Here is a 26,127-nt window from a genome sequence, read left to right as displayed (position 1 = left end):
AATTTTATGTAGTTATACACATTGTCAGTCTTTTTATTAGATCATTACAACTCAAGAAATAATTAAGGTTGAAGAGTTTATCAAATACACTCTGGGGAAATTACATATTTGAAAGAGTGTAAATTTGAAATACAAAGCCCACGATCTGAATAAACTCCAATAATAGTGGATCTCATGCTTTTCACACAACACACAAAGTAATATCAGCTGATCGCATTGAGAGCAGATGAACCAATAAGTGTGATCGATAGGCAGGCAGACTAACAATCCCGGGGAATTCGACTACTGGAAACCAGTTCTCGATTCCCATCCCTCCTTCCAGTTGTGTTAACACAGAGTGATTTTGTTTGATTTTTGTTGTTGTGTTTTTTTTAAACTTACCATTTGTATCAGGAGTTTGTTCAGTTGCTTTATTTTCAACCTTCATTTCTTCATGTGCAGCTTCCTTGTCCTGTTTTACTGAAAGTTTAAAGGGTAATTGGAGTTAAGTACTTTTCAAACAACCACAATTTTCATAGACGTTGGGTCATTTTGAATGAACAAAATGTTTTTGCTCAATGTTGACAGAATTCAGCATGTTTTTAAAAATGTATTTTTAAAAATTTTTAAAAATGTCTTTTTTCTCTGGAACTTCGCCTTAGATCGTACATGGAAAGTTTGCCTTTGATGTGGCAGCACATATCTCAGTATCTGACCCACTGGATTTGCTTACAGTCTTTTTTTACTGTTTACTATTACTGAAGAAAACATCACCTAAACCAACATGACTTGAAACAGTAATCACATAGAGATGCAGACTTTGATTCACATCAATAGCCCTGAGTTTTAGAAAATCTTTTTTGATACACTGCATTTGAAAAGCTTAGCTTACCTGCTGATTGTGTTCATTTGTTAGTTCTTGATATGACCTTCTCCTCTGCCGTAGTTACCACCCTGCTGCGGAGTTTTTTGGGACCTATTTGGGACTGTGCAATAGCACTGTGTTTAAACCATAGAAAATAATAATTATTATAATAAACTTCTGCAATAAGCTTCTGCTCTTTGCGTGAGAATGTGAGATGTGTTGAATCTTACATTCTTGTATGGCTTCACGCTGAAGACGGGGTGTTCTTATCTACAAGTCACTGGACACTTCTTGTGGCTTGTACACTGAGAAATACCACAGAGCATCATAATAAACTTCCTCAGTGCCCAGTCTGTCTTATACCAGCTTCTGCTTTTGCCTGAGAATGTAAGATGATTCCATATATGGCTTCAAACTGAAGACAGGGTGTTCTTATCTACAAGTGACTTCTTGTGACTTGCACATTGAGAAATACCACAGAGCATCATAATAAACTGCTGCTTCACCAGTGTAACTCTGTCTCTTCTAACTAACCTCTGCTTTTGACATATATACTCACTGGACACTTTATTAGGCACACGTTGCTTGTATTGAGATGACATTGGCTTTGCCTTTATAACTCCCTTAATTCTTCAACAAGGTCCAAGAAATATTCCTGAGATTATTATTATTAGCATCTTACACTTGCTGCAGATTTACCAGCTGGAAATCCATGATGTGAATTCCCCACACCACACAGAACTAATGAGCCAATCACAAGGCATCAACTCATTGCATTTAGACATGTAGCTACATATAAGGAAACCAACTCCCATGCTCCCTGTTTTTCATGAAAAAGACAAAATGGTGATGCTTGTGGGGAAGAGAATAGATGTGTCAAGGCAAATAAGACACTTTTTAAACCGTGGAGCAGCTCTCACCATTAAAAACATGATAACTTTAGTCTTGCTTAGTCAACTTTAGATTTAGTTGTGTTAATGCTGTAAAGCGCAGGATTCTTTATTCGATGTGCGAGACTCTTGTGGTCCTTCATGAAATTAGCACAAAGTATGTGGAAGCGGTTAAAAGCCACAAAAACATGCAGAAGCAACTAGAATAATAAAGAGAAACAGGAACATTGTTGTGTGAATGTTAGACAGCATTTAAATGTAAATTCAAGCTAGCATTCACGAAATAGTGCTCCACACATTTTTTGGCCTTTAATTACTTCCACATACCTTGGGCTATTTTTATGGAGGACCACAAGAGAAATAAAGAATCCTGTGCTTAAATAATAATATTATGTTATATAATGTGTATCTGTAAATTCATTTACGAATGTGTTTTTTAATGATTCTATTTATTTAAGCATTAATAAAGCAATTTATTTTTTTAATAATTTAATTTAGAATAAAAACACTATTTATAAATCAATATTAAACAACAATATAAATCAATATTTCATTAATAAATACTTAAATCAAAAATTGTTTCCACAAAGAAAATAAAATAAATTAAACTCTGAATAAAAACCTCATTTGAAAAAACTTTTTCAAATTCCAAATTAAAAAACATATTTTCAAAATCTTTTTGAAAGGTTGACACTGGATTGAAATCTGGTGACTGTGGAGGCAGTTTGACTATAGTGAACTCACATGGTGTTTTATTTGGCTGGAATCAGCCAAAAGAATTGTGGGTACTAAGAGATGGACATGTTCAACAACAACACCATTTTATTTATGCTCAGTTGGTATAAATGATCCAAAGTGTGCCAATAAAATGCCCCCCAAACCCTTACAGCACCACCACCAGGCTGAGCTGGTGATACAAAGCAGGATGAAGCCATACTTTCATTTCAATCAATGTAAATGAATAAAATCAAAACTTTACTAACAACACTAAAAAAGTGAAGTTGATATGATAACAATATGCAAAATACACAACATGAGACTTCAATTATAAGATGAACTTCCTGTTCTTCTCTGCTGCTCTGTGGCTGATGTTGACACTGTGACTGATTAACAAAGTCCAAATGTAGAGGCCAGCTGTCCTTCTTCCACATGTTACAGCAGTTTGAACAGTGTTGTTCTTGGCTTGACTAAAACATTTGTCATTAATATAAAATAGCTTAACAATAACTATCATTGCAACATGAAAAATCTCAGTGCAGATACTTCAGGCAACAACTGTTTGATTTGAAGTAATGCAGTGCCCTCTGATGACCAGTTATTAATATCATCATTAATATTATATTTTGAGACTGAGACTATCCAAAAATCCTCTGAAGTTTTACTGCAGTATTCAAACAGACAAAGCTTTCTTTTTGCAGATCCATCGGTTCTTCTCATTACAGCTCACTGATTTAAATCCTTGGTTTTGGACAGAGATTGCACAGTGACCATCAGAAGGAGACAGGTCGATCCAGGAGCTGAGGAAAACAAGAATTCTGCTCAAGGCTGATGGACACTGGTACACTGTAATTGATTTATCACAGATTTGGGAAATACTTGAAATTTGTATTGATTCAAAGTGTCTCTTACCTATTAGTCAGATTCCTTCCATCCAACCACTTCCATTTCCCATCTTCAACTCTCAGACCAATCCAGTATCCTTTGTTTCCATCATAGTTCCAACTCTTTTCACTGACAGTTTTCTGAGGACAGAGAGAAAGTTGTCAGAGATATTTAAACAATTTGCTCTAAGAAAGCTTTCAATCTAAAGAAATTATATTTTTTATTTTCATGAAGTCTGTAATAAAGTGTCCCACAGTTTTCTCATTACCTTTTCTTCTTCATTAATCACAACAGGTAAATCTGAAATCTTTCCTGTGCAGTTTTCTCGAGCTTCTTCCCAGGTTTTCCATTGATCACGGTTAGCATCATTAGTTGCATAGCAGCTGGGCTCAACATATTCCCAGCCAGCCTGACAAGGGTTACATTTTCTGTCTGCAAGAATAGAGAACTGTTAATAAACAACATCAGTGCATATCTATGTTAAATTAGTTAATTTTGTACAAATATATTTGGAACATACTGTTATTATCTTTGGGACAGTAGGCATTAATGCTCCACTGAGCTCGACTAACATTGAGCTCATTCCCTGATGTCGTCATCTGTTGTATTATTTCTGTTAGGTTTTTCTTTTCCGTCTCCAGCACCTCATTTTTCTTTTTGAGCTCCTGGTTTTCTGCAAGTTGCTTTTCTGCGAGAGTAGAGTCTTGTGTCAGGTTGTGAATCTGGAGTATTAGGTCTGTTTGGTTCTTCCTCAAGTCTTCAGTGTCTGAGCTGAGTTTGTAGTACAGATCTATCAGGTTGTGATTGGCAACAGTTAGCTGTGTGGTTTTCTTCTAACCGCTTCAGGCGAGTTCAGTAATTGTCAGTTAATAATGTGCAAACTCTAAGCCCCTAAAGAAATCCCATTATGTTGTTTTATTTCTTTTTCCATTTTGTTTCTGTAATTTTATCACAGTTCAAAACATCTTCTGTCTGTTCTAATTCAGGTTTCCCAAATTTCTAGGCATTAATAGCTATCTTTGTGCTTTTCAGATTTGTCAGATTAATTTTAAATAAAGAACAAAAAGAAGTAAACCACAAACCCCATACTCTGTCTTTTATCACTGCTGATATCTGACATGCAATTATTCATTATTTCGAACCATGCATTCATGTATTTGACACTGTATTTTCATGTAAATACTCTGACGATAAAAAGTATATATTTGTTTTGAATTTGTGTCAGCATAAGGGCTGTACTGTGACTGCAGGTGTGATTCCTTGCAGATTGTCTTCAAATCCACTTTGGCCTCATTCATTGTTGTTAAAGAATATTTTCTAAGTGTCTGTCAAAATATTGTTGTCAGAGGTTGCCTCTAAAAATAAAACAGTTATCTGAGTAACAAAACATTTCAAAAATCGTAGTTGAAATCGTCCTGATCAAGAAATGTGGAATTTGTATAACAACAACAACAACAACAATACTACTACTAATAATAAATGCATCTTTTATACATGTAATAATCTTTTGCATACTTACGGTAGACAGTGACTGCTATGATGCCCAACACCAACATGACACAAATGATTCCCAAACAACAAGCCAACTGTTTATAGTGGCGATGTCTGCTCATAGTTCTGTCTGATGTCTTGTCTGGCAAAATATTTATAGTCTTGAGTTAGTGAAGACTTGATAAAAATTTCGTATAGTTTAAAAGTGGACATGAACACATTTATTGAAGCTAATTTACACCATGGAGCCCATATGTAAAAAACTATAATAGATTTAACAGTGGCTGTGACGCCAAAGAAGTAACTGACAAGAAATAACTGTTTGAAGTTATAGTTTTTAAGAACATGTTTAGCGGGATCTTGTGCCAGTACAGAACGTGACATCACTGCGCTGCTTGGTTGTTGTTAATAGACTTACATTAGTTTATGTTAGTTAACTAGTGACAGAAGTGATATCTCAGTAGAAAACAAGGACACTAAAACAAACAAACAAACAAACAAAAAAACTGTCTTAAAAAACTCTTTGTGGCAGCCCCTGGCATGTTTTATGTCGAACATAATTGGAAGTCCTGACATCCTGACAGCATGAAAAAAAAACAGTGCTTGCAATCGGACTTCGCTTCTCCTCACTTCTAGTTTTAAGAAATACGCTCAGTGAGATAATGTGAGATAACGATTTCTAAATGTTTTGGTTTTTTTTGTTTTTAACATAAAGCTCATTGCTGACAGGGTTGGGGGCAGTAGTGACCCTATTATAAATGGTTTTAGTTCTAGTGTCCTTGTTTTCTGCTGAGTTATTGGTCACTAGTTAGTTGACACTGTGAAATTAACCAGTAACGTGTCTTACTATAATAAGAAACAAGAGAACATTTGGATTTCTTCTAATTTAGCAGATTTCTTAACATATGAGAAAGAGAAATTTCTGCCACTGTTACACAAAAACAAGACAGTTTATTATTATTATTGCTGCATGTGTAATGTGTTTACCAAGAAAATGCATTTACGCTCATGCTAGTGCAATGAAACATTATTCTGTCATCATTGACAGTCACCTGTCACTCTCATTCTGTCCTTTCTAGAGATCTTTAAAAGTGCCTTAAATTACAAAATATTTATTCTGTTAAAGTTGAAATCCAAAGTGGAAACTTAAAAAAATGTATGTAAGAGGCTTGCAGTTAAAACAAACCTTTGAATATATGACTTATGAATGTACAAAGATTGAAATACACATACCTCACTATGATATATAAACTATTGTAGCTCAATGTATTTTTGAAAACTAATGACCAAAGATGCAGTTTTGTCATTTTTTATTCACACATGCTTGCAGGGCTCTTACGGGAACTAGTATAAATCCTGAAAACCCACGTGACAACCGTGAATTGTGAACCCTACTGACACAACTTTGCAGCAACCAACCCAGTGACATCATGTTCTATGCTGGCACAAGATGCTAAACATGCTCTAAAATGCTCTAAAATCTTTAAACACTTATTTGTTGAATCCAGATTTGTAGACAGTGCTAAATCTATGATCGCTTTTTTTTCTTTAGAGAGAAGGGTGTCTCATGTCCATTTTAAAACGAATATTGTAACATTGAAATACTTATTTTATTCATGTAGGGCAATGAAACTGAAGTAAACGTTCTTCTTGTCTGGCATAAAAATCTAAATAACAGAAATATATTGTTTTATCTACTTGATTATTGGTTCATTGATTATTCAATGTTGCTATTTATAAGTCCAACATTTCCTTTTTGTCTCGCTGTCTCAAATGATGGTATTTTAAACACAGCGGTTAGTTAAAAAACAGGAAGTACTTCATTTGAGTGTCTGGAACAGTTGAGGCCACATATCAGCTTTGAAATGTGCATTTACACAATGTAACTCATGCTGTTCTCTAGCTTTTGGAACGAAAACCTTATAAGGAGCATCTCCTAACTATTATGAGCATGAATGATAAAAGCATTTTATTATTAAACTGTTAAATACCACTTGTCCTTCAAAAACCTTGGTAAAAATGATTGTAAGAGGAGAATGTCCACTGTTTGAATCTAATTGTAAAACTCAGGATGCTTCATGTCTCTTCATTAAATCCCTTTTAGGGAAATGCTCCAGTTTGAAAGACACTTAAACTGATCAGTACTCGTCACACCTTCTTGTACTGACAGTTTTAGAAATTTTCACTGTATTGGACATTTATTTACAGTGGATTTGTGTTTTCTTTTTTCAACTCACCGTTTGTGTCCGGAGTTTGTTCCTTTGCTTCATTTTTCACCTTCACTTCATCATAAACAGTTTCCTCCTTTTTAACTGAAAGGTTTAAAAATTGATTGGCATTCATAAGTTATCATATAACAAGGCTTTCTGAACCTTATTGTATTGAAATATTGCATGTTTGCTTTCATGCAAATGCGTGTTTAATTCTTTTGGACAGCTATTTGTCCAGTGTTGACACAATTCAGTGTCTTAACTGGGGTTGTGCTGGGAGCTGTCCAAGCAGAGATGCACATGCCTCTCTCTCTCCAGCCACCTCCTCCATTCCTTTTGGTGGAAAAAACAGGATGATCCGAGCAAGCTGAAATGTAAACTCTCCAGTGTTTGCTGCGTCTGTCACAGGGTTTCATGCTCAAAACACCTCACCTAAGAGGCATCTAGGACACATTCAAGTCAGATCCCCAAGCCACTAGTTGAAGTGGTTCAGGCACCAAGCTCTTACAATATCAGTGTAAAAATCCTACTTAGCTGATTTCTACTGATATTTTTTCTAGTCACTGTTACTGCAGAAAACTGTTTAAAACAAATCAACATTGAGTAAATTTGCAATTTTATTCATCATAAGTAGCTTAGAAGGTATTTTCTTGATGCAGTGCATTGGAAAAACTTACCCTTTGATTGGGAATGTTTCTTTTTTTTGAATTTGACTGTGGCATAGTTAACTTCCTCCTCTGCCATCCTTACAGACTTTCTGTTGAGCTTCGTGTAACTTCTAGACAGAGAAATAGCCCTCTATAAGAGCCACAGGGAACCAAAATAAGAGACAAGGTTGAATCTCCTGACGTGTCATGTCTGCTTCTATTGCCAACTTCTGCTTATGGGTGAGAAAATAATTTGCACGCATGTCATGATAAGTATGAACCTCAAAGTTGTGAAAATATACTGGAGGCAGTGTACATACTGGAAAGTGATTTCTATAACAATATATGCAAAGCAGAGTCACAACATCATCAAAAATATGTTAAAGTAAAAACATAGCATGTTATTTAGTAACTGTTCACATAAAGACATTATCACTTTAGGGACTGAGATTATCTCAGGATAGAGCACATGAGTTTGACCAAGTCACTACATATTTGCATCCACCAGAAATTCTACTAGATACACTATGTGGTGTACTGGGGCAGCTGTGGTAGCTCATTGCAGAAAGTTAAATTGACCCCCCGTCTTCTCCATTCTGGATGTTGGGCATGATACTGATCCCCAAGTTACCCCCTATGCATCCACTGGAGTGTGACTATGTGTGAGTGTCATCATACAAGACACTTAGATATTGAAAAAAAGCACTTGTATGAACCTGCGTGTGACTGGGTGAATGAGGCTTGTAGTTAACAAAAGCACTTTCTCGTGGTGTAGATTGAACAAGGTGCTTGAAACATTTCTCTGATATCTTGGTCCATATGGACATGATGACATTACACAGTTACTCGAGATTTGTCAGCTGCACATTTGCATGAATGAGTAGTTGAAGAGTTGTATCTAATTATGTGACAATGAATGTAATATAATGTGTCATGGTTCTAGGTCTGGTGACCCAGTGTTTATGTTTTTGATCATTAATATTCTTTGATTTAGTTACTGGTTATATTTTCTAGTTCTTAGGTTTTGTTACTGTGCCTCCCTTGTGTTCCATGTGTCACGCTGAGTCAGTTATGTTTTCATGTTTGCCTTTTCTTAATTTTTGTGTATTCATTATTTGTTGTAAAAAATGGTTCATGATCAGGGTTTAGTCTTTTATTAATGGTTTGAGTTCATGTTCCCTTCCATTTACGAGTTTTTTTTTTATATTTCATGCCTTTAGTCTTTGTTTTGGTTTTGTTGATAGGTCTGCTAGTTCCCTTTTGTGTTCCCTTCTTTTCCTCCAGTCTTTCCCCTGTGTTTGTCTTTTGTCGCTGTGTCAAATTAATATGGTTGAGTCTCTGACTCAGTTTTGATCATGCTTACTCTTTTATTTTGACAGTCTGTTATCTTGTCTATAGTGCTTTGTTTTGAATTTTACTTCCCTTGTCTCATTACTGTTTCCTCCTCCGTCATTACCTGTTGTGTATTTATTATCTGAGTCTCCTCTCATGGGTGTGTGTTTCTTTGTGCTGTGCTTTCCCACGCTTGCTCTGCATTTGTGTATACTTTTCATTCTTGCAAAAGTAACAGTATAAAGTCCTGCATTTGGGCCACATTCTGCTTGCCCCATGGCCACTTCATTACAGTTTTTCTCTTCATCTTGTTTGTAGACTTTGACAGTTATACACCTGCCTTGCCAAGAATTTCTTGATGTGTAGATGTTAAGCTGTTTTTCTTGACCATGGAAATAATTCTGTAATGCATTTTCAAGCTTTGTTCAGAGCTTGGAAAGAAAACATATTCTCAAGAAATTTAAAGAACTGCTGTCTCTTTTCTTTCCAAGCTTCTTCGATTAACATGACCTGGATGTCTGAGAACCTTCATAGACAATTCTGTAATGCACTTTAGTTGTCTTCTGTTGTCTTTCAGCCCTTTTGGTGTTGCTGAGTTGGTCAGTACAGCATAAATGGTCAGTACTGCCTTTGAATCTCTTTGTACTGTGTATAGTGACAATAAAGGAATTCAGAACAATTTAATGTAATTCAAATCTTGCAGATCCTGACAACTTGACATCTTATCGTCTACTCTTAGCATCTTCATCACTGTCACATCCTCTAGCTGTCTTTTGGTCACAGTGTTGAGGTGGTATGTGTAAAATACTCATCCACACTAATGTGTCTCAGGTTGACCTCAGTGGCTTCTAAAACTGATGAAGTTGTCTCCCTGTATACATATTTCTTGAGTTGGACTTACTGTTCGTTTTAACTACCTACGAAGTGCAGTTAATGTCCGTATGGCCCGGATTTGGCCCACAAAATGTGCTTACACATGGCCCAAATACCACAAAGAATGACGGACCTTTGGTGGCCCAGATCTGGTTTGCCAGAGGTAATACACACATGGGCCAGCACAAGGCCAGTTGCAGACACACTGCTGTCCCTGTGCTGGTCCAGAACAGTTTCAGCTCTGGCCCCAGGTGTCAGCCTAATGTGTACCTTAATCAAGCCATGTAATAACAACATGTGCCCGAACATAATAGTGCAAAAGTAACATGATGAAACTCTTTTCAGACAGTAAACACTTTTCTGACAGTATAACACTTTTCTACTCTCCCTGATTACTTAAAGTGCTCTATATAACATGCCACATTCACCCAATCACACACTTTCTCTTCCTAACTAGATTCGTACACATTCACACTCTTGACATACACACTGGAGGAGCCAGAGATCAAACCACTAACCTTCCAATCAGTAGGTGACCTGCTCTAGCTCCTGAGCTACAGCCACGCAGTGGTAAACATGAGTAAACCCTCACTAGGTTTTGGATAAAGTGTACACTCACAAACCTGTCAAACCTGCATTTGAAACATTTGCTACCATAGCAGTATGGTATTGCAACATGGCATTTGGGTCTTCTAACTAAAATAGGAAAATAGGAACATAAATAATGCCATCATTGCCAGACCTGGCCCCCATCTGGGCGACATACACCCTGCCATAACACTGGTCAGTCAGAAGTGTCAGCTTGATGCCAGATCCGGGGAAAACCTGTTTTCTATGAGCCTGGGCCACATAAACCAAACCACAATCGGGCTAGATGTGGCATGCCATCTCATAAACAGTGCCATCTATGCCAGGCCTGGCCCATATCTGGATGACATACCAGTCAGCCAGCAGTGCCGGCTTGACACCAGATCCAGGCCAGACCTGTTTGCTATGTGGGTCATCCTCTGTCATTGTTATTTTGTCTTTCTGTTGAGCCTTTTGTGAATTCTACTCAGAGATGCCACAGTGTTAAAGCCACAGAACATCATAATACAAGAAGTTATTGTTTCTTAACTCTGTGACTTCTGTTTCCTGTACCAACTTCTGCTTTTGAGTGAAAAAGTAAGTTGCCCCATTTTTGTCCGTTAATGCTACACTTTGTGTTACATATACACTCACTGGAAAATGTATTAGATACACATTGCTAGTACCAGGTTGAACCACCCTTTACCTTTTTTGGAGTAGATTCAACAAAGTGCTGCAAACATCTTTTCTGAGATTTTGGTCCACATGATAGCATCACACAGTTACCACATAATATCCAGGCGTTAACAGATAAATAAGGTTTGTATGCTATTAGGGGACTTTGGCTTCTTTGTCAGAAGACATTACCTGCTTAAACATGTATGTGTCACCTATTCATAAAATAATATATATCCTTGTGGCTTTTAATAGCCTAAATATGCTTCAGAAATATTTCTGTTCATGTTAAAAAATCTTCTGCACATTCAAAACATGTCACGCAGGTCTCTGTTTGGGAATCAAGCACATTTCATCAATGCTACAGAGTATGACTGAAAACAAGAAGCCCAGGCAACATCTTAAGATTATGTCACAAACGGCCCAGAGGCCAACATCAGGAAAGTACCCAGATGCAGACACAACGTACTAAGTGAATCAGAGTCACATTATTTACAACACATATCTTGACTGCTTACATGCAGTGAAGCCAATTTCCAGCTTGGGGAGGGTATTGTAGACTGAGCAGCTGAGTATTTATCCAACCTGAGGTTTAGTGTTTCCAGCGCAGGCAGCGGGCAGGAGGGCAGGCAGTACAGGTGAAGAGAATCCAAGTTTAGATGGCAAGATTCAGTGGTTGGTGAGATTTCTGGCTGGAAGCTGGGTGCTTATGGTGTAACTGATGAGTCAAAAACTGAGAACACAAGGAGAAGCAGGTAAGGCGAAACATTGACCCAAAAGGAAACACAGAGAGATGCAACTTGTTACCACCATTGGTAGCTGTCGGACTGGCAAAGGAGAGGTGACGACACTGGGTTTAAATGCAACCTCTTAATTGCAGCTGATGCACCACAGGCAAAGGAGATTACCTGAGCTACGCCTCAGGGCGGATCCAGGGGAACAGTGTGCGAGGAGACAAACCCAACACTCGCTTGGATCATGACAGATTAGCTGGAAATCAAGCAAAAGCACATCTAAACTAAAATATACTAAAATAAATCAATAAAATAACATGATTTTCAGACCTTTTTAGTAAAATTTCTGTTGTTGCCGGTATTCTTTACAAAGTATTATTTTAATATTATTTCACAGAATTGTCTATGAAGGTTCTCAGACATGCAGGTCATGGATAATTGTCAGCCTTCACCTTTCTTACAGCAGCTTAAATACTGTTGTTCTTTGCTTAATTAAAACTTTTGTCAAAAAGATAAAGATTAACGACAAGGTTACATTCCATTAAATATTAGAGATCAACACTAAAAATCTACATTCATAACAATAACTATCACCCAACATAAAAATATCAGAATAGAGATACAGTACTTCAGACAATACTTCTTAGAGATAAATCCAATTCCAGAAAGAATTACGAATTACCTCAATTTGGTTTAACAAACATTTTTCCTGCCCTTATCAGCTTGAAGAAAATAAATACAAAAGTAAATCTATGTTAGGTCTTTACTAAGATATCTGCTGATCAAACAGAAGGTGCTACCAACCTAATACCACCCAAACAGCTCTTTGGTGATTGACCCTGGATCAGGGCGGCCCGTGGCATAGGCCGTATAGGCAAATGCTAAGGGCGCCGTCCATCAGGGGGCGCCACGCCAGTGCCACAAATGTTGAAAAAAAAAAAAAAAGTTGGTACTATTATTTCTAAATACAAAAAATAATCCCACGTTAATTAAAATGCAAAGTAAAGCTTATTTAATAGAAATATTATTTGTTACAACATTACGCCCCCCCTCCCTGCACAGTGCGCCCCCTCCCTTCCCGTATCATGGTTCCTTTTGGACGTCACCACATCAAAAAATCAACACAAGATGTCAAAACGGCCAAAACTGTCAGGTGCCCAGGGAAGAAAAAAGAGAAAAGAAGAGGAGGAGAAACGAGAAAAAGACAGAGGTAGGTAACGTTAGCCTACATAAAATTATTTGTCTGAATGTGATAGTAACCTAAATTTTTAGCATTAAGCTAATGTTACATGATTCGCTAATTGCTAATCAATAAATAGCTAGTTAACTGTTTTAACGTCAGTTAATATTGTGGAGGGGGCTAAATTGTTATGGAAAATAATAATGTAACGTTAGGTAATTACAGTACTCCCACCTTTCCCACCATTCCTCATTTGTATTCATCTTTTAAGCAGGTGTTTTTTGTTTACATTGTTATTGCCTTCTGGTTAGCTAATGTTTACCCTGCAGGTAATAGTCACTTTTCCACCCCTGTATATATTATAGTTGTAAGCCTAGTTGTTAAAGTGCACATCATTAATGTTAATTAAGCAATATCACATGAGAGGGAATGCTGTTTTTTAATATAAGCACTGCTGTGATTCGGTCAAAGATAATCATAACATAACATTCTCATATGATATTATACTGTTACTTTGCATTCTGCTATTCAGCATTTCACTGTAATGATGACAATAAATTGAATCTAATCTAATTTGCATATCAGTTAACATCATACATATATCTCTTTGGTTTTTCATTTATATTATATCATTTCATCATATTCCTGGAATCATATGTTTTTATTATTAGCCTTTAATACTCAGTGGTGTCACATACTCCTCTCTTCAGATGCACTGTTGAAGTTTCTAAATCCCACCCCTGGGCCATCTACCACATCTACCGCTGCTGCCTCCACTTCAGCAGCACAACCCACCAGTGATGCAGCATCAGCAGCACAACCCAACCATGATGCAGCAGCATCAAGCGGTCTTCCTGTTGCCTCAGCAGCACAACCCACCAGTTTTGCAGCAGCATCAAGCGGTCCTCCTGCTGCACCAATAGACCCTGCTGACTGGCCTTCTGCTTTAACTGAAAAGGTACGAACAGAGTTAGTTCACAGAGGTCCATTTGTAATTGATAGTGACTTCACATTCCCGAAACAGAAAGAGGGAGGAAGGTGTCAGCATGATTATTTTAACAGACTCTTAATCAATGGGGAAAAGGTGAGAAGAACCTGGCTTATGTATTCGAAAAAAGAGGATAGCTTGCACTGCTTCTGCTGCAAAATGTTTTCCAAGAGAGATTACAAACTGAGTAGGGAAGGTCTGAAGGACTGGAAAAATGCAAGCCACTTGCTCAAGGTCCATGAGGATAGCCAGGAGCATAATGCTCACATGGCAACATGGAAGGACTTGGAGGTCCGTTTTGCGAAAGGACTCACAATAGATAAACAAGAGATGGCACTTGCTGAGGCTGAGAGAAAAAGGTGGCGTGAAGTTCTACATCGTTTGGTGGCAATAATTCAGTCCTTAGCTGAAAGAAACATGGCTTTCAGGGGGTCCACAGACACATTAAATAAACCAGACAATGCCAATTTTCTGAAAGAAGTGGAGCTTATGGCCAAATTTGATCCAGTGATGAAGCAGCATGTCAGTAGAGTAGAAAGTGGAGCTGGCAGTCACATACATTATCTGGGAAAAACAATCCAAAATGAACTGATTGACACCATCAGTTCAAGAATAATAAAACGCATATATCAAAACATCAAAGTATTTCTCCATCATTTTAGATTGCACACCTGATCTGAGTCATAAGGAACAGCTCTCTGTCATAGTCAGGATAGTGTCACAAGAAGACATACCACAAGTTAAAGAGCATTTCCTGGGCTTTCTTGTTGCAGAGGAATCAACAGGAGATCATTTGTCAACTCTCATCCTAAAACGGATAGAGGAGCTTAACATTCCTTTTGAAGACTGCAGAGGACAGTCCTATGACAATGGGGCCAACATGAAGGGAAAAAATAAAGGTGTTCAGGCAAGGTTGCTTCAGCTAAACTCAAGAGCTTTTTTGGTCCCATGTGGTGCCCACACTTTAAATCTGGTAGTAGCTGATGCTGCAAAAAGCTCACCAGATGCCCTTGGCTACTTTGGGCATTTAGCAAAATTATTCAAGCTCTTCTCAGCCTCCACCCATAGGTGGGGTGTTCTCCTGAAACATGTGAAAACCACCTTGAAATCATGGGCTGAGACCAGATGGGAAAGCAGGATAACAAGCATTGAGGCAGTCAGATATCAGGCTCGGCAAGTCAGAGAGGCTCTTCTGGAGGTGAGGGAAACAGCTACAGACCCTGTGGTCAGAGTTGAAGCCCAGTCTTTGGCTGAGGAGATTGGATCCTATCGTTTTTGCATTTGTACAGCCATCTGGTATGACATTCTCAGCAAGATCCAGTATGTGAGTAAACTCATGCAGTCGCCCTCCATGCAGCTAGATGTGGCTGTCGACTTGCTGAAGAAAACCAAAGATTCCCTCACCAGCTACAGAAACACTGGATTTTCTGATGCACAGACAACGGCAAAGGAGATGTGTGAAGAAATGAATGTGGAGGCTGAACTCAAACAAAAGCGATTGAGAACCACCAAAAGGCACTTCGGTTATGAGTCTCCAGATGAGCCCATACAAGATGCACTTAAAAAAATGGAAACCACATTTTTTAATGTGGTAGTGGATACAGCCATCTCTTCACTTGATGAGAGATTTCAGAACCTTGGAGAGGTGAATGACAAGTTTGGAGTACTCCTCAATTTCCACAACTTACAAAAAGAAGAGCTGCTACAGCAGTGCCAAACACTGAGTACTACTCTGACCCATGACAGCCAGCCGGACATTAATGGCACAGAACTTGCAATGGAAATGCAGAATTTCCCACCATTGCCATCAAAGAACATGACAAACATGGAACTCTTGACCTTCCTGCATGAGAAGAAGCTGGCAGAAATTTACCCCAACATGTGGGTTGCTCTGAGAATCTTTGCCACTCTTCCTGTTACAGTGGCTGCTGCTGAAAGAAGCTTCTCTAAGCTCAAACTCATTAAAACCTACCTGAGATCTACTATGATGCAAGAACGTCTCAGTGGACTTTCCATCATAAGCATAAATCATGTGGTCTCAAATCAGTTGTCATATGATGATGTTGTAGATGACTTTGCTGCAAGAAAGACTAGGAGAGTAAGGCTGTAGCAGGTGATGTGAGGTTGATGAGGGGGTGGTGTACAGTAATTTGTAAGTCATTCTAGTTAATGCAGTATTAAAAAGCACAACTAGAGAACTCTGTAGGATCCCCTTTTTTGTAATATAGTTGTTAAAGTCATACTGGTTTATTTAATATCTTGTTTTGTGCAGTGCCTTATTTATATTGTATTTTTAATTTATTTTATCCAACTTGTTGACACGTTTTATTGTGTTTATGTATGTAAAATTTATTGTATTTCATATATTCATTTTTTATTTTTTGTATTCATTTATTTATTCATATATTTTTTTTATCTTGTTAATTATTCTGATTGTGAATTTGCTTTCTTTAAGTAAAAAAAAAAAAGGTCAAAGACAAAGCTATTCAGTTTCTTGTGAGTACATACACTACACTGCCGATGTAGGGGGGCGCCACCTAAAATCTTGCCTAGGGCGCCAGATTGGTTAGGGCCGGGCCTGCTTCATACAGTACACTATTGGGGATCTGTTGGCTTCTCTAAGATCCTCTTTGTTCTTAAACACTATTTGAGCACATGTCACATTTATATGCTGAATTTGGATAAACATTAACTCTGTTACCGACTGCCAATTCACATTTCATCATTAGCGCTTTTAGCCCTCGACTTAGCGTTGCTGGCTATATGGCTGATCAAACTTCCCACACCTCTATAGCCGAGGTATCAGAATTTTCAAAGCTAAGTTAGACAATGCCACATTGACCACACAGTTCTTCATGTTGGCAGTAGTTAAACCATTACTCAAAAATCATCACTTGACCCAGCTGTCCTAGCCAATTATAAGATAAGATAACCTTTATTAGTCCCACACGTGGGAAATTTGTTTTGTCACAGCAGGAAGTGGACAGTGCAAAAGTTATGAAGGACACTTAGAATAAAATAAAATAAGAATAAATACAGGCCAATATAGGCCAATCTCCAACTTTCCTTTTATGTCAAAAATCCCCATGAGAGCAGCTGTAAAAAAGCCACAAAGAAATGCCTTATTTAAAGAGTTTCAGTCAGGTTTCAGAGCACATCACAGTATAGAAACAGCTTCGATGAAAGTTAAAAAATGATCTTGTTAAGGCCTCTGACAGTGGATTGATCTCTATGTTCGACACTGTTGACCATAACATATTATTCAAAGAATCCTCCCGCACACACAAGACTAACCATTGAGCTTCACAAGGTTTCACCCCAGGATCTATTTCTGTTTACATAACACGAGCCTCCTTCAGGTAAAACCATAAAAGACACAACATACCTCTGCCATGCTGATGACGCCCTCTCTCTCATTAATCCATGAAGCCAGACAACACACACCTGTCAGTCAACCTAAAGGAATGCTCTGAATGACATTACCTTGGTCTCCATTAACACTGTGAGGTTTCTTGGAGTTTTTTTTTTTTTTTTAATCCCAACATACGCTAACATGTGAATATTAAGGACTGCTTTCTTCCATTTCTGCAACATCTCTAAAGTCCTGTCCCAGAGTGATGCTGGAAGACAAGTTCATACATTTATTACTTCTAGGCTGGCCCACTGTAATTTGTTATTATCAGGATGTGGTAAAAACTCCTTAAAAAGCCTTCAACTACATCAAAATGTTGCAACATGAATACTGAAAGGGACTAGAATGACATAGTATATTTCTCCTATTGACTTCTCTTCATAGGCTCCTTGTTAAATCTGTTTTTTTTATTACCATCCTGCTCCTATAGTACTGTATCTCCCCACTTCACTCTCAAACTTTAAGCTTACTAGAATATTTAAAAGTAGAATGGGAAGCTGGGCCTCTAGTTTTAGGTCTCTCTTTGGAGTTATTATTAGTTATTAGTTATTATCAATCTCTGGCTCTCCTCCACAGCATATTTTCAGTCCTGTCTCCTTCTCCTCACCCCAGCTGGTTGCAGCGGGTGACCACTTCCCCCTGTGCCCGGTTCTACTGGGCATTTATTCCTGTTAAAAAGGGAGTTCCTCTTCTCCAAATTTCTTGCTAAAAGTCGGTCAGATAAATAATTGCTTTGTAATGTTTTATTTTTGCAGTTTATCCTTAGATAATAAAGTGCCTTTAGATGACTGGCATTGTAATTTCATGCCTGTTCAACCTTGAGTTGAATACTATACAGCATGACAGCCTTTGTTCTTATAGAAAAATCGCCATTGAAAAGCTAAAACAGCAGTATTAGACTATTCATACAAATTTTCATGCATGGATTGTTTATAGACAGTAATCATAAGAAATTCCCTAATTGGACCTTGTTACACATTTTGGTGGTGGACTCTGAGGCAGACAATTACTTCACACCCCATTTTCCTTAACTTGAGTGATAGTAAATTTTGGACCGTAAATAATACATGTAATTGGTATTATGTTTACAATACACCTGGATGGCCATGATGAACACTGAGACCTCCTGAAAAACAAACAGTTCTAATTGCAGGTTAAAAGGTCTACTTCAACAGTTTGTAAATTTGTATTGTACTAGGTCAATAGTCGCTCACCTATAGAGGTTTAATCATGCTGACTCAACACTGCCTTACCTTAATCTTCTCAGTTTGCCCCATACCAATGAAAAGTCCTTCTCTTTCCTTTTGGTTGCCAAGTGCCGGGTCAGACTGCATGTCCCTCCTCAGTGCTTCAAACTCTACCTTTGCACACTGTAACTAGAATAGAACTAGAATAGAGTCATTTAGTCCTGCAGTTTTTACTAGAGTATGCATTTGAGTAATTTAAATATGGCAGTCCACAGACAACTGGACCCTGCCACACACAGGAAAGAACATTTATGCCCCATTTTTCTAATTTGAGGTTTGCTCATTTTTATAGGGGATCAGGCTTTAGCCACTTTCACTCCAAAATATCTGATAATTTAGATTTTCTCTCTCTTTTTTTTTGGTTCATTCTTTGGGAGAGTTAACAATTTAGCTCTGCTAAGCTATATGTCCCCCCCTTTTCCCAATGCAGTTAACATTATGACAGAATCCTTCGCTGCTTTCTCCTCCACACTGCATTCATTTTTATTTTTCTTCCTTTTGAAAGGAACTACAAATTGCTCACACACTGAATTATAGCACTATGGATGGTTTAGTGCTGCACGTAGCTTCAATACATGAACAGAGGTAGCTGCCACTGGTCTATATGCAGTGTTGGGAAGGTTACTTTTAAAATGTATTCCACTACAGATTACAGAATACATGCCCCAAAATGTATTTTGTAACGTATTCCGTTACGTTACTCAATGAGAGTAATGTATTCTGAATACTTTGGATTACTTAATATATTATCATGCTGTTTACAACTACATGAATGTGATTTATTACTATTACTGAAAGTCCGCGGCTCCGAACCATAGTAAAGGGACCTCTGGCTAATACGTCGGGTTCGTGTCGTTCTCGTAGCCGAAAAATAGCTTTACTTTGTTGTCTGGGTCAAGTTTGCTAGCGAGAGACAAAGAGAGGCGTTGAAAGGCTGCTCCAACGGAACTTATTGTTTCGGAGGAAAACACGAGCACAGTGTACAGTCGAGTCTTAACCCTCTGGGGTTGTTCAAAATCACTACCCTTTCAGCTTGTTCGTGGCCAAAAGTGGCCACCTACAGATTAGGTCTGTAATTTTTATTATTTTTGGATTTTTGCCATTTTTTTTTGCATAAAGCTTTTAAGTAACTTCAGTTCTTTCCATAAATATAAAATAATTATTACTTTTTTATTTTTTAACCCTTTAAACACCAGTTTGTTTGTCCACTGCACCAGCTGGACGACAACCTCAAATCTCGCAATTTTATATAATTGCATTGCTACTGAAATTTCTTGTATTATTAATAGTAGAGTCTGGGGCATATAATTGATTCACATCAACATTGATTATAATGCATTGTTATTTTAGTGCAGAGAGAGCAAAAACATAAAAACTCCCTCTCAGACTGTTCGTGGCCAAAAATGGCCACCCCTTGTTTACATTTACAAAATGCTATAAAATTCATATATATTAAAAAAAATGTCCAGTTTTCTTTACATGATTTTTTAGATTAGCATCAGGGTTGTTCATGAAAATCAAAATTTCATTAAAATTCTGAAATTTAACCCTTTAAATACCAGTTAGAGCACATAATCATAACAACTCATAAATAGAGAAAATCATAAAATCCCAGTTTTTTTTCTAAATAATACATGCCATCTGATTTATTTGCTAACCATGAGGAAGGTTAGATGCATAGCAATAATTAACAGCATCAATGACATTTATGCAACATTGTTTTTTTCTGCAGTGGCAGAAAAACAAAAAAACTCCCTCTCAGACTGTTCGTGGCCAAAAATGGCCACCCCTTGTTTACATGTACAAAATGCTATAAAATTCATATATATTAAGAAAAATGTCCAGGTTTTTTTTACATGATTTTTTAGATTAGCATCAGGGCTGTTCATGAAAATCAAAATTTCATTAAAATTCTGAAATTTAACCCTTTAAATACCAGTTAGAGCATATAATTTTAATGATTTACATAGGGATAAAAGCATAAAATCCCCATTTTTTTTCTAAATAATACATGCAAACTGATTTATTTTCTAACCATGATGGAGGTTAGATGCATAGCAATAATTAAAAGTATCAATGAGTTTTATGCATCTTTGTTTTTTTGTGCAGTGAGAGAAAAACAAAAAAAAATCCCTCTCAGCTTGTTTGTGGCCAAAAATGGCCACCCCCTGTTTATGTTTACAAAATGCTATAAAATTCATATATATTAAAACATTTTTCTACTTTCATTGACTTGATTTTTTAAATTAGCACCGCTTCTAGTCATAAAAACCAAAATATAATTCAAATTCTGATATTATACCCTTTGAATACCAGTCAGATTATGTGTTATTATAGTAAAAATAGTAATAAAGTTCACATTTTTTAGCATATAAATGGTGAAACCTAATATGTTTTTTATCATCATTGCAGGTCAGTAACAGTAACTGTTACAATGATTTATTTTTACTTTATTTATTTATTTATTTATTCTTTTTTTTTGGGGGGGGGGGGAATGAATGGCCAAAAGCAATGTCACACATGGTGTGTTAGTGGCCAGAAAGGCAATTTAATGACCAAATAATCCCTGCAATCACCAATAAAATGATCAAAATTTATATTCCAGTATCTGTGTGCTTCTGTGTGCATCCTCATTACCAGCAAGATGTACTAACCACATTAGAGTGGTTTTTGTAGGCACACTTTCTACACCTGGTTCAAGGGGCTGCTGTTCCGTTCCTTTCACACATCCTTTATTCCCCATCACCGACTGCTGGTTCCTTGTGTGTTGCTGTCAAAAGAAGCATATTCCTCCATTGCTTTGGCATGTGGGATATTGCTGTGGTAGTTTTGGTGAAGCCAAAGACAGACAACAAAATCTTCCTCTGTTGCAACTGGAGGAGCTGAGGAGGAAGCTCTGGGTTGTTTCCCCTGTGCCGGTTTTCATCTGAGGAGTTCCTCTGCCAATGTGACCGAAGGAAAGACGTTGTCCTTGTTTAAGCATCTTCACTGATGTGGGCCCTAAACTTCACAAACAAGTTACATCTTTTTTTTTTCTTTTTTTTCTTTTTAAGCAATTTTGCTTCCTGTCTCAGGTGACTCCTCTGAGCTTCGCACAAGCTCACCATAACAATAACCTCTTTGAGACATGCAGTTCAGTCTTTTACTCTTCTTCTCACACACTTGCATTTGGCTTAGATCATTTGAAAGCCTGTGCACTGGTCAAGGACACTCTTGGCAGGATGTCGGGGCCCACCCCACACACTGCACAGTCAGAGCAACTTGAGCCAGCTACACCCTGTGACGGTGTTTACAGGCCGCCTCCTGCAGCAGCGGCTCAGCTAATGTGAGCTCTCTCAATACAACACTTTTCCTTTTTTTCTGCTACTGTCTCCCTCTGCCACACTCAACAGGCGCTAAACTTTACTTTAAATTGTTAAGTCACAATCTCTGACTTATTAAACCACCATTTCCAACAAAACTCTTCTATTTCACTTCACTATTATCCATCCAGTGATTTTAACTATTATGCTCTGGGTTTAATACATCAGTTAGTTGCATTTACACCCTGTCTACCTTCTTTTCTCTTCCCAACTACTTATTTGTGATGGCAGCATTTTAAACAGATCTCTAGCAGGTGTCTCTTATTGTTAATTTGTTCATATTCGTCCTCATTACACTTCACCCCACATGTCAGCCTATTCATTCTGAACTCCTCTAAGCTTCACACAATTTATTTCCAACAATCATTTATTTCACATCATATTACTCAGGTGCCTCTTGCACTCTCTGTATGCTTTTGGGTGAGTTTATGAGCCCTCTGCAGAACTTTCTAACAAAGGCAAAACTTCATTATTTACTTCTCTTGCACTCCTCTTTGGTGAGTGATAAGAAACCCTCAATATACATTTCACATGCAAACTCTGAGACATTATTAGATTCTTCTACAACTCCTGCATTTTACTGAGATCGATGTATGGATGCTGTTTTGACTCTCTTATCTTCGTTGTAGCCCAAACATGTTCTTATTTATTTGGTCTCTATCTCTCGTTCCTTACTAAGATGCTCAGATGTTCTTAGATCATCACCACTACCTTCTATATTTCTCCAAACACAAACCTCCCTATTTCATTTATTATTTGTTTGTGTGATTTATTTACTTTCCCTCTAATTATTTTAGGCCTGGGTTTTATCCCAGCTATGTTTTATTATTAGAATTAGTTTATAGTTCTCATTCTTACTGTTATTAGTTTGGATATGTTATAATTTAGCTCTAGGTTAGGTTATCCTTTTTTTTTTTTTTTTTACTTTAGTCAAGCAGCTCTATTTCAATTTATTTAACTTTTGGTCATACCTTCATTAAGCTAATAATCCAAAAATAGTGCCTGCAATCCCTATTTACTCATTATCCCTATTTTGGTAATTAATATTTTCTTTTACTCAATTTTACCCACAAATTTTCCACCTTACTTCATATTGCTGCTTAACAAATATTATTTCTGCAGATCTTTCTGTTTAAATTCCTTAAACAACAACATTATATTTCAGCAGCAGTATCTGTTTTCCTCTTTATATTCAACAATTCTTAATTTTTGCCGACTTATCATCACATACCTTAGGGATGATTCACAAACTGCCTGCAGACACAGCGCTCTGTAGCACAGAGAGCTCAGTTTTTTTTTGTCTCTCAAAACAGTCCCTCCACAACTTTTTATTCATCTACCTACTAACTTCCCATTTTCTTATTTATTTATCAAAACCCACCCCTTACGTGTATTCCTCTAACTCTTATTTACAGCAAGAGTTATTTTAAGCAATATTTACAGCAATACATGGTTATACTCTAGACTACTACTTAGCAATATTTACAGCAGTGATTATACTTAAGGGTTAGTAACAGCTATTTACATATTTACACCTTGGCCAAAGGTGTCGCCTTTCATACAGCGACACGCGCAATTTACCCAGCGTGTCCAGCCCGGTGGACTCGAAGGCCCTCAGAATCCCACTGCGAGCCCCAAGCCCCCGCGTAACGTGCTGACTTCTTATCTCCAAAAATCCCCCAAAGCCCAAGCAGACCTGACTACCTAGCAATTCACTTGGGTTAACTAGGTTTAGGTTAACCAATTAAATGGTTAACCTGTGTCAACTTATCAACCTAAATGGATAACTAGGTTTCCAGCGGTAACCACCTTGAGGGTGCCGACATATAATTCACTTTTCATCACTTTTCATCACTTCAACTTTTTACTTCTGCGCAACTTACGCCTATTCTTCAGATGCACTAAAGAATAGCGGAAAAATAAACCCAAACTCCCCCAACACAGCCCTGGAGTCATACTCCAGCACAGGGCAGAGCAGCCTTTCACACACACAAACCCCAAATACACACACACAGCGATCACTCACACTCCCTCACACAAGTTACAGGAATAACACACACACATATGATGCAGCATTAAACTCTGCTCCTTCAGCATCTGCAACTAACATTAACACTTTATCTCTTACAATAACAGCGACCATTTGATTAAAGTCCTTTTCAAGGTTAGGTGAAATCTACTTGGAGCCAAGGTGGGAACCCCCCCTTCTGCACTCAGACAACACCAACATTGAGCAGAAAAAAAAAACTCTGCTTACCTTATTGTAGCGGCCGCTTGGTGTTCTCGGATGTGCAAGGCTTTGGCATTCCCCAAGGCTCCCAGCAATCACCTTAATTCCTTGTCCCTTCGTACGTCGCCAATTGTGGTCGCAAATTTTGAAGCCATCCTGATAACCTTCTCCCACCAACGATGTGGAGATCCAACCCTTTTAGATCCAATTAAAATCAAGACACTCAAAAAGATGCTCTGGAAAAGAGTAGAATTCTTGGAACAGAGTTTAATACACTGACTCACATGAACAGCAGGAAAAATACATACAGACATTTAGCAAGAAAATTACAAAGTAGAAAGCAAGCAAAGCAAAACCCCGGGGTGTACAGCCTTAAGCACAGACAGTAGAGCAACACAGAGACGGACAGAGAGTAACAGCAGAGGGGAAAAAAGTGCTGGGGGTGTCCTCTGGTCCTCTAATATACAGGGACCAGTATCCCCGCCCCCTGCTGCTGGGTAACTTTCCCACGCGCCCAAACACAGCTGCAGGGGTCAGGTACAGGCCAGGGTACGGGCAGGGCTCTGGCTGAGGGCCCTGCCCAAAGGGACACCCTTAGGTTAACCCTTTGCTTTGCCTTCTGACAATAGGTCACAACATGGTCAAAGGTCACACATTAAACCTAATTATTAAATCTTCACAATATATAATCTTATAACTACATAGGTTCTTAAAACACTTCAGTGTAGTTCAAAGTATGTGCGTGTGTGTGTGTGTGTGCTTATATGGTATGATATTTCATCGTGATGTGTTCAGGATCTCTGTCATAAAAGACGCTGAGTGTGTATTAGGGAAGGTTAGTTAGCTGGGGAGTGAGTTATGCAGGAGAACTCTCAGCAGCATTAACTGCCCTGTTACTGTACCACCTTAATAAACCATGGTGAAGCAAAATGTCTTGTGCTTAAGACTCTACATGAAAGTTAAAATATATATGTTCAGTGCACATAGATATATAGTGTATATAGTTACATAGTTATAGATATCACACAAAAATCCACCACAGTAACACTATCTGTGAAGCTGGATTTAAGAAGCAGTTTTTAGAGCATGTTTAGCACCATCTTGTGTCAGTACAGAGCGCGACGTCATCAAGTTGGTTGGTTGAAGTCACTTTCACCCTCTGTCTCTTAAGCAGTAAGTGGTTCTTTGTTTTGTTAGCTGCACTGAAATGGGACAATCAAGGCATGATAGGAATCCTGATATCTTCCAACATGTCTGAAGGGAAAAAAAAAGTCCACATTACACTGGATTTTCCCATTTCAATACAGCTAGCCAAACAATGAAGAACCATTTATTGCTTAAGGGTGAAAGTGGACAGTATATCCTCGGTTTATTAACATAAAACTCATTTCTGCAAAGAGACAGTACAAAAGTGTGTAATGTAAGTCTGTTTATCGCAACCAACCAACCTGACACAAGATGGTGCTAAATATGTTCTAAAAACTTTAACTTTAGGCACTTACTTCTTAAATCCAGCTTCACAGACAGTGTTACATCTATGCCCGTTTTTGAGAGCAGCACTCCATGTTGCAAATTAGGCTTTATGCATGCAGTCCATTTTAATGAATCAGGCTTATTCTGGCACAACTTGCAGATGCATGATTGGATTTGAATCTGGGGAGTTTGGAGATCAGGTAAACCATTTGAGCTTCTTATTGTGTTTCTTAAAGCTTCCTTAGTAGTTTTTGTTGTATCATTTAATTCATTGCCTCATAGGAAGAGGCCACTTAGAGCCTTTCGTGCCATGTGTGGGCTCAACGGATGCACAGGGCCTCACAGCCAGTAGGGCACCCCTGATTTTCAA

The 26,127-nt window shown here is 37.8% G+C and overlaps 1 protein-coding gene across 1 annotated transcript; it reads right to left on the bottom strand.

The window, feature by feature from the left end:
• Positions 1-2,575: 2,575 nt before the first annotated feature.
• On the bottom strand, positions 2,576-24,546 carry LOC134637392 (killer cell lectin-like receptor subfamily B member 1A). The gene is made up of 10 exons (XM_063487811.1): positions 24,312-24,546; positions 12,040-12,121; positions 11,717-11,864; positions 7,715-7,815; positions 7,065-7,139; positions 4,856-4,969; positions 3,857-4,024; positions 3,605-3,768; positions 3,364-3,476; positions 2,576-3,251 (listed from the first exon to the last, which is right to left on the bottom strand). Exons 4-10 carry the CDS (start codon positions 7,779-7,781, stop codon positions 3,125-3,127), a joined length of 828 nt encoding a protein of 275 aa, XP_063343881.1. The 5' UTR covers positions 7,782-7,815; positions 11,717-11,864; positions 12,040-12,121; positions 24,312-24,546; the 3' UTR covers positions 2,576-3,124.
• Between the last annotated feature and the right edge of the window lie 1,581 nt (positions 24,547-26,127).

The sequence above is a fragment of the Pelmatolapia mariae genome, linkage group LG10_11 (assembly GCF_036321145.2).
Source record: "Pelmatolapia mariae isolate MD_Pm_ZW linkage group LG10_11, Pm_UMD_F_2, whole genome shotgun sequence".
NCBI lineage: Eukaryota > Metazoa > Chordata > Actinopteri > Cichliformes > Cichlidae > Pelmatolapia > Pelmatolapia mariae.
This window is presented reverse-complemented; position numbering and strand designations above follow the sequence as displayed.